The sequence below is a fragment of the Otolemur garnettii genome, unplaced genomic scaffold (assembly GCF_000181295.1).
Source record: "Otolemur garnettii isolate 467f Iridium unplaced genomic scaffold, OtoGar3 scaffold00077, whole genome shotgun sequence".
NCBI classification, from domain to species: domain Eukaryota; kingdom Metazoa; phylum Chordata; class Mammalia; order Primates; family Galagidae; genus Otolemur; species Otolemur garnettii.
In genome coordinates this window covers 2,032,023-2,041,724 of record NW_003852472.1, presented here as the reverse complement: position 1 = coordinate 2,041,724, position 9,702 = coordinate 2,032,023, and the positions used below count along the sequence as shown (strand labels likewise).

Genomic DNA, 9,702 nt, shown 5'->3' with positions numbered 1-9,702 from the left:
ACAAAGTCTCACTATGTTGCCCTCAGTAGAGTGCCAGGGTGCCATAGTTCACAGCAACCTCAAATTCTTGGGTTTAAGCGATTCTCTGGCCTCAGCCTCCCAAGTAGCTTGGACTACAGGCACCTGCCACGACACTCAGCTATTTTTTTGTTGTAATTGTCATTGTTGTTTGGCAGGCCCAGGCTAGGTTTGAATCTGCCAGCTCCGGTGTATGTGGCTGGTGCCCTAGCCGCTGAGCTACAGGCACTGAGCCACACGGCACTTTTTTTTAATCAGGGCTTTTGGCTTTTCTGACAATTTCTTCTTTAGGCTCTCTGGTGTCTCTCCCTCTCCTCTGGGTGTACAATCCAGGGCAGGAGCTCAGCATCACCTTTCACAGTCCCTATTTCTGTACTCAGCGGCACCTGCTGCCCTTCAGACTGAGGAGGAGAGTTGGCCTTCCTGATGGTATTTCTAGAAAGATGTGGGGCCTGGGCTCTGCTGCCCACCTCTACCTTTAATCTTGATATAGCAAGACACTGCTTCCCGTGCCCACCCTCAGGCCTACCCCAGTGGCCTCTCACTCTCTATCTCTGTCAGGCTCCGCTGAGCCTTTTCGGTATCCTCCCGCTGCCTGCGCAGCTCATCCAGCTCTGCCCGGAGGAACTCGCAGTCATCGGCTGCTTGCTGCCGCAGGTGCCGCTGCTCTGCCAGCTCAGCATCCAGTTCACTGATACGGCCCTTCAGCTGCAACATAGCCCGCTGGCCCTGTAGGGAGTACTCAGGTCATGAGGTCAGTCATCTGCTGCCATGGGGGTGGGGTGCTGGGCAGGAGAAGTGGGGCCTACTTGCTTCCTGAACTCACCAAATACCTAGTCCCCTAACAAGCTAACTCCCAAAGTCTCAGGAGAGTTGGGGCTTCTGGTCATTATGAACCAACCAACAACAGGGGACGATGGCCAGGGAACCCTGGTCTTAGTAAAAGGGGTCAGGAGCAGCAGAAGACAAGCTGGGAGGGAGGTAAGGGTGCCGTGGCTGTCCCTTTAAGTAGTCATGTGACCAGCCACAGCTCCTAGGGTCAGTCACCAATACAGCACTGACACCACACACAGCAATCAGAGCTACACCAATTTTTCACCCGAAGTTGGAGTACCGTGGCATCAGCCTAGCTCATAGCAATCTCTAACTCCTGGGTCCAAGAGATCCTCCTGCCTCAGCTTTCCAAGTAGCTCAGACTATATGTGCCTACCACAATGTCCAGCTAATTTTTCTATATTTTCTATTTTTTAGTAGAGACAGGGTTTCACTTTTGCTCAGGTTGGTCTTGAACTCATGATCTCAAGCAATCCTCTTGCCTTGACTTCCCAGAGTACTAGGATTACAGGTATGAGCCACTGCGACCAGCCTAAACCAAATCTTTTTATTACACATGAGAAGGACCTGTCTCACTTGCTACAGCCTCCTAGACAGGTGGTGACCAAGGTCATCTCTGGGCATCAAGGAGACACTGCTGCTCTCAAAGTATCACAATGAAGTCACAGGAAGACTGAGGTCTTCCTGGCCTCACCATTTCTAATAATTAACTTCACCTTGGGATGTGGTCCAACAAGTATCTATGTGATGTAAATTTAGACATTAAAATCTATCCTGTTGAAGCACAAAGCAGACTGGACCCCATCGCATACCTCAGTCTTCATGTTGTCCAGCTGTGCCTTCAGCACACCGATCTCTCTGTACAGCTGCTCAATTAAGTGGTCCCTGGGAAGATAAGGAGGATAGGTTTGCTTCTGCTGAGCTTTTACGTCTTTCCTTTAATGTGAGCTGGAAGCTCAGGGGAGGAAGTTAAAAGCTTGTATTTATTTGGGGACAATTCTTTGAAACTCCATAAATTATGTGCTACTAAGTGTTACCCATTGCTAATTTAATACCCAAAGGCCCACAGTTAATTGATTTTCTTCTGGAATTAAAGGGGCCAATATGCGAGGATCAAGACATCCTTTATCTAAGGAGCCCCGAGTATCATTAAAGTCCCTCTCTGGGTCCGTGTTATGAGGCAAACCATGGCTTCCCTGAGGTCCTGCACCACCTGCTAGAACACAGCTGGAACTCACTTCTCATCCCTGTTGACACCGTTTTGACTGTTGAAATTGAAGGGGTCACTGCTGAATGAGCTGCCAAAGATGTCATCAAACTTGTTGTCAAATAAATTCTGTGGTGATCAAAGGGAGCAAGAATGAATTAGAGAGCCAAAGAATTCTATATATAGGTCTCCTTTCTTAATCCAGGTTAGATCTATTTATGCCCCCTCCAGGAATCACAGAGAAGAGTGCTCAGAGCCACTGAGCCTTGGTCAGGGCCTTTCCCAGCCTTTCTCCTGCACTTGGGGGTATGGGAAGGGCTGCGTTTCTCTTCCATGTGGCCCCCACCTGCTGGGAGGCATCCATATCCATGAGGTCATCCTTCTCTAAGACTGGCTCACTGTCAGGTGATGAGGCTTCCACCGGGATGACCACCACAGGGCTAATGTGTTCTGATAGGGCTGAAGCTCGCAGGAAGTTGGGTGGGTTCTGAAGAAGGGAGACACATCCTCAAATGGTGCCAGACTCTAAGAGAGCACCTTAGGAATTTGCAGTGGCCAGGCACACTTACCTCAGGCAGCTGGGGGATCTGAATGAGTCGCTTGAAGTACTGTAGGTTGCTGGAGCGGTAGAACAGATCTTTCAACCTAGAGATGGAAAAGGGCCTGAGGGGTGCTGGGTGTCTTCATCAGCCCCAGGCAGGGGCAGAGCAGCCACTGCCCTTCCTGACCCTTACCCTGCCCAAAGGCACAGGCTGTCAAGGAGATGAACTCCATGGCGCTAGGATTCAATTATGATGCTACAGAGGGTTATTTATAGCCAATCCTCAGTTGTCTGGTGGCCAGGAAAGAGTAATTCATGACACAAATCCTTTGGAAGTGTAGACAACCCCCAAACAAATTTCTTCATCAGTGTAGAATATATGTTGTTTTTGCAGACTTATCTTCCTAGGAATGTTTGGTTTTAGAACAACATTAAAGTAAGTTTACTTTCTCTGAGAAGAAACCAACTAACCATAGGAAAGGGAAAGGGACTAATTAATTACTAAGGTAGCCCTCTTTTTGTTATCTCCTCAATTAAACCATAATTTCCTAGAGAGTGGGGACTAGGTTTGACATAGTGCCAGGCAGAATAACAATATATGCCCTAATCTTGGATGAACACAGACATGAAGAAACTGTCATATTTTTTCTCATTCCCAAATCTCTATTTTGTTGTTAGAGACAGGGTCTTACTCTGTTGACCAGGCAGGAGGGCAGTGGCAGAATCATAGCTTACTGCAGCTTCCAACTCCTGGGCTCAAGCAATCTTCCTAGCTCAGCCTCCTAAGTACCTGGGACAACAGATGCATGCTATAATGCCTGGCTAATTTTTTTTGGTGGTGGTGGTGGTGGGGGGGTTAGTGACAGGCTATGTTGCCCAGGCTGGTCCTGACCTCCTAGCCTCAAGTGATCCTTCTGCTTCAGCCTCTCAAAGTGCCAGGATTTAGGCATGAGCTACCATTCCCAGCTCTATTTTGGATCTAAATACTGAAGACCAAGAAACCTGAGATCATCCATTTCTATATGTTCTGAGGATATGTAAGGATCATAGATCTCAGCATCCTCTACCTACAATACAGAATCTTCTCTTGCTCAGCCTCAAAAACTAAATCTACAGGGTCTTATTACAGTCTGTCAGACACCAAGATTTGTCCCTGTGATGTCATTGCTGCCTTCTCTGAATTCAAGGACAGTGAGGCCTCAGAAAGGGGCCGCATCTGTGTGGAAGAGAAAGTGAGGCGGCTGCTCCAGGAGGTTGTTTTCATAAGCCAGAGAAAAATGAAAGGAAATCAAATCACCTAACCACACATCCCTGTCTTTCTGGGCTGGAGCCAACAGTAATAGGCTCGACTGCTTTCACAAGCTACTGGAATTTAACATTCCAGGAAATCAGCCCTGGGGACCTGTCTCCTAGGATTTAATAAGTCATTTATCAAAGAATATGCACTAGGCTTCCCAAAGGGAACAGGGAAGACCAGAAGGTTAGTAGAGCTCTGCACTTGTCCTATGATTACTCCTGGGCAACTGGCAAAAGAAGCCTAAACTAGGGATTCAGGTGCTACAGTCAAGGAAGAGAAAATTAACAAGATAAACAAGAGGGTCAAAAAATGTACAGACAAGCATGAAGGGCTTCAAAGGGCTCAGCTTCCTCTCCTCCCACCCCATTCCCTCCCGCCTCCTTTCCTGGATATGCTTACTTGAAGGATGAGTTATACCTCTCATCTACTCACCTCCTTGTCTCCCCAAATGCGCCACAATAACCTACTCCTCAGTCAGACAAGCTCTTTTTGCCTAGACTAGATTGTTGGCTAATTAGCTCATTAATTCATTCAAATATTTATGGAGTGCCACGTGTTTAATGGACTGCTATTTGTCAGGTGCTAGGGGTATAATAATGGTTAAAAAATTAGCCGTGCTAGGAACTATGAAAGAAATAGGTAGGGTGGGGTTAGGGAGGAGGAAGAAGGAGGGAAGATGAGCTGACTTACATAAGGGGCTCAGAGACTGCCCTTCTGACTAGGTGACAAAACATGACCAGGGGCTCAGTGCCCATAGCTCAGTGGTTAGGGTGCTGGCCACATACACCAAGGCTGGTAGGTTCAAACCCAGCCTGGGCCAACTAAACAACAACCACAACCAAAAACCAGCCAGGCGTTGTGGTGGGTACCTGTAGTCTCAGCTAGTTGGGAGGCTAAGGCAAGAGAATCGCTTAAATCCAAGAGGGTGATATAGTGAGACTGTCTCAAAAACAAAAAAAACAAAACAACCCATCATGACCTGGACCAGGCCAGGCTGAAGGAAAAACACCCCAAAGAGAGAATAGGAAGTGCTAAGGCCCCAATGGGGTATGTTCCAGGAATGGAAAGAAGACCCCCAAGTGGCTGGCGCACTCTAAGCACCAGAGACGAGGTCAGAGGCACAGGGCCAGGCTATGCAGGGCCCTGCAGCCCATAACAAAGAAGACCTTACATTTTATTCAACGTGTAACCAGGAACCATTTCAAGGTTTTGAGCAAGGGATTTACATTCTTAGGTTGTTCTATCCACTGAGTAAGGACTGCATTGCAAAGGGAGGACCAGGAGACTGGTCAGTATTGAAGCGTCCTGACAGGCAGCTACCTATCAGGTAGCGGAAGAAATGGAAATGTGGATAGAGCAGGACATATTTGTAGGGTGTCACCTGAACCCACTGATGGACTGGACACGGGGGGATGAGGAAAATGGGGAATGCCAGATCTCTGCCCTAAGTGAATTATAGCAGTATTTACTGAGATAGAAAAGGTTGGGGAGAGAAAGGTGTTTTGGTGAAAGCTAGAGTTCAGTTTGAGATTTAGGTCTGGTGTGTAGATGTCAAATCAGGTATGTGAGACTGGAATTCAGATGTTTCAGCTGGAGATACATATTTAGGAGCCGTCAGCATGTAAATCCTGTAAGACCAGAACTTGGAAAAAGGAAAAAAAGATGAAGTGCTGGGCACAAAGAAGGATGATAAATGAATGGATGGAATCTGTTTCTTCTATATGTTTCTTTTTCTTTTTTTTTGAGACAGAGACTCAAGCTGTCACCTTGGGTAGAGTGCTGTAGCATCACAGCTCACAGCAACCTCCAACTCATGGGCTCAAGCAATTCTCCTGCCTCCGCCTCCCAAGTAGCTGGGACTACAGGAGCCCACCACAACAGCCTGGCTGTTTTTTGGTTGCAGCCATCATTATTGTTTTGCGGGCCCAGGCTGGATTTGAACCCGCCAGCTCTGGTGTATGTGGCTGTGCCTTAGCTGCTTGAGCCACAGGCGCCAAGCCTCTTCTATATGTTTCTATGGGATCTATTAGAGAACCAATAGCTTCCCTAGCCATCGGTAGGGTTGTTCCTGTCTGAGCTATTTCCTTAAAACGCAGATAACCTCACCCCTCAAATATTTTAAAACAAGGGGTCCTTGCATGGCTTCACCAATTTTATGGCACTCTTTGGTCTGCCTTCATCTCTCCATGCCAACCACTTACTTTGTGAACTGCTCCATGAAGCGGTCCCGGTGGCCTTGCAAAGTGTCAGCTGGGAGGCCTGGAAGAAATTGGAAAGACTGTGAATGGGGAGGAGGATCAGAGGCCAGGTAAGACACAGCAGGGCTCAGGAGGGAGGGGACCAGCCATCCCGGAGCATATGGCCAGCCCTGCCAGTAGCCACTCCTGGCCTAGAGTGGCCCTGATGACTGGTTGGTACCCAATGTAGCCCAGTAGTTCCAGCAGGGTTGTAAGGATGATCATCCCTCATCCCCAAATCCTTCCATTTCAGTTTGTTTCTGGGCATAGAAGGGTAGAAGTTGTGTCCCCGACCACAGACGCAGTGGTGACCTGACCAGGCAGCAGGCCCTGGAGTTGTGGTTCTCTCCCAGGTGCTGTATGCTCAGCATTGCTGTATTTTACGCTGAGGCTCAGGACTGACGTTAGCCTGGGACAGAGGCGCATAGTCTGCCCAAGAAGATGCTGGGCATTAGGCAAAGAACACAGGACTAAGACTCAAGGGATTTAGATCCAGTCCTGTCTTGGTCACCAGCCAGCTCTATGATGATGTTTAAGCAGCCACCTCATAGGGCCAGCCTCCTCCCACACACAGTCTGTCCTTTCACTTCCAAGATGGTGTGAGTCTGCAAATTTCAGCTACAGATCACAACTCAGCAATCTTTTAAGTTTTTGCTTTATTATTTAAATTTAAATTCTAGTTATTTTTTAAATGGGTGATTCATTTGGTATAAGCAGGGAGCACACATATAAAGCATGATCATTCAAAATGGCAAAAGTGGACAGTGGGTGGACATGGTACTTTACCTCCTTGTTCTTTCTCCTAAGAACCCTTAGCCTCAGTCCAATCAGGAGAAAAACATCAAAAAAAAACATTGAGGGATATTCTACCTAAAAACCTGACCAGCAGTCAAAACTATGAAGGTCATCAAAAACAAGGGATGTCTGAGAAATGCTTGTGGTCAAGAGGAACCTAAGGAATGACATGACAACTGAGAGTCATGTGGTGTCCTGAATGAGACTAGGGACAGAAAAGGATATTAGGTTAAAACTGTGGAAATCCACAAGAATTATGGACTTTAGTTAATAATAAGGTTATCAATGCTGGTTTATTAGTTTTGACAAACATATCATGCTAATATATTAATAATAGAGGGTAAAGGGCATATGGGAATGTTCTGTACTATCTTTGTAACTTCTTATAGTTCTAAAACAAAAGTCTATATTTAGTAAAGTATATACTGTATAGAGTGTCTCTCCTACCGGTCACAGCTTCCCTGACCAGAGGCAATCAAGGTGGGTCTTGTGGCTCAAGCAGCTGAGGCACCAGCCACATATACCTAAGGTGGCGGGTTCAAATCCCAGCCCGGGCCCACCAAACAACAATGATGGCTGCAACCAAAAAAAATGGCCAGGCGTTGTGGCGGGCGCCTGTAGTCCTAGCTACTTGGGAGGCTGAGGCAGGAGATTCGCTTGAGCCCAGGAGTTGGAGGTTGCTGTGAGCGTGATGCCACGGCACTCTACCCAGGGGGACAGCTTGAGGCTCTGTCTCAAAAAAAAAAAAAAGGTGGGTCTTGTGAATGCTCTGTCTTTAAAGAAGACCTGTCCGCTTAAATACTTAATTACTTGCCTCTTCTCTTAGCTTTCCACTTTGCAAGAAGACAGTGGTGATATTCTCCTGGGCATCTGTGTTCTGTAGCATCTTGGAAACAATTCAGAGTTCATCTGTGTTCAGTACTTCTAGGCAGCTGCCACCCTTCTCTTGGGACTTAGTCTACCTTTCTGCTCCTTCCAGGCGCACCTACTTGCTCCAAAGTCTTTCTAATCCTTCAACAGTAAATTTCAATCCCCCTTCCATGAAACCATCCTAGATTAACCAGTATGCTACTTCCCTTGTCCTGTCTAAATAAACACATTCATTACTTGTCAATGACCATAGTTACAGAGTATCTCTTATCCTATACTTCTAAAAGTGTAGGGCATCCTTGTCCCCTTTGTGCTGTAAAATTTTGCAAGTATCCACTTGGGTCTTGATTTTCTTTGGTTACCCATCATCCACAAGTCCTGCATGTGTATATCCTTCATGGTGGCTACCACCCTGGAGTATGGCCCAGGGACCATTCACATCAGATTTATCTGGGGATATGAAGATCATGAACCCTAGAAGACCTACTAATTTATTGAAGTAGGGCCTACACAAATCATTTTAAATAAGAAGCACAAAAAAATGTAAGAACTCCTGCAAAACCAGTAGTTTCCAAAATACTCTGCTAAGGGCACCCTGAGATCTGGAGCTAGGTAAGGAGCAGCTGTTTTACGTTTTATGTCTCTCTGTAAAATTCCATTTGTACAAAAGGATTATGTTGATGATTGGTTTGGAGACCACCTGCCTTGGCTCCTGTGGTTCTAGGCCAGGTCTGCTGTTATTTGGCAGTTCCTAAAATACTTAACATATTTGATGAATGGTGATGTGCTCAAGCAAAAGGCAGGTAAGTGGGGACCATCCTGGGACACAACTACTGCAAGCCAGAGGCTTTATGAGGCACACAGAAGCTTGGGCCCTGTTCTTCTGTTCTCACAGTGGTCAGAAGCTCCAGGGTCTTCTGGAGCAGAAACAAGAAGTCAAGGGCACTGAGAGGGGCTGTATTTCTCCCGAGACATCCTCAGGCTGGGACTGTCCTTCTGGCTCAAATCTCACAGATGATCTGGGCTGGCATACTCACAGGAGTGGAGTTTGAAGAGAAGCTTGACAGTGTAGTCATAGAGGTGGCTGCAGTCCAATATGACTTGGATCAGTGGTGCTAGGCGGCATTGCCCAGCTGTTGTCACTGAGACGGAGCGTGACATGTCTAAGGAGTTGAATACTAGGAAATAAAAAGGGGAGAAAGAGTGTGGGGCCAGGAAATTATAGGTGACCTCTTCAGAGGGGCAGAGGCAGGGGTAGAACATACACCACAGTCCTATTCTGTGTGTACATTATCTCATCTAATTCATATAACCCTTACAACACTTCTGTGAGATAGGTAAAGATGCTCCCCTTATATAGGTAAAGAAACAAAACATGAGTAACTTGAAGGTCACAAAGGCAACAAGTGGTTTTGCTGATGAGTTAAAAAATCCATTGGAAAGCCCACATGGCCAAGAAAGGCAAGAGATCAGGTGCCTTCACTTCTGCCAGCCTTGAACTAGATAGGCTCTACTTTGTGTGGGGCCCTGGAACAGCCCAGAGAAATGGAGCTTTCCTCATAAACTGGGGGAGCTGTAAACAGAGGAGAATCTCTTCCTTCTAGTCTTCAAGGGGCTTCCTAGACCACTTGTAGCCAATCTGGGCAGAAATAGAATAAACACATCATCTTTTAGAGTTTCTTACTGAATGAGGAGCTGGGTTATTGATTAAAGGAGAGCCCTGTGTTTTACGGGGAATCAGAATTTCTGGATTAAAAGGGGCTGCGGAGACAGCTGATCCAGACCTCCTGGTCATCCCTGGCCTTTGGAAGCACTGATCTGGTGGTAGCAGTAGCCAGACATTGATCAGAAAATGTGTGGATTCCTTGTAGCTTGCTATAGGGGTTCTGGGACACCAGGAGGA

At 46.8% G+C, this 9,702-nt stretch overlaps 1 protein-coding gene across 2 annotated transcripts in view; it reads right to left on the bottom strand.

Moving 5' to 3' along the window:
* The window catches only part of LOC100941993 (huntingtin-interacting protein 1), a 53,177-nt gene that overhangs the window by 17,753 nt on the left and 25,722 nt on the right, over positions 1-9,702 (bottom strand). For both annotated transcript variants that reach the window (XM_023515745.1, XM_023515744.1), the window contains exons 6-12: positions 8,837-8,977; positions 6,099-6,156; positions 2,629-2,704; positions 2,406-2,546; positions 2,091-2,188; positions 1,665-1,737; positions 564-747 (exon numbers count right to left, since the gene is read on the bottom strand). In XM_023515745.1, the coding sequence (XP_023371513.1) occupies positions 564-747; positions 1,665-1,737; positions 2,091-2,188; positions 2,406-2,546; positions 2,629-2,704; positions 6,099-6,156; positions 8,837-8,977 (771 nt within the window). The remainder of the gene's footprint in view (positions 1-563; positions 748-1,664; positions 1,738-2,090; positions 2,189-2,405; positions 2,547-2,628; positions 2,705-6,098; positions 6,157-8,836; positions 8,978-9,702) is intronic.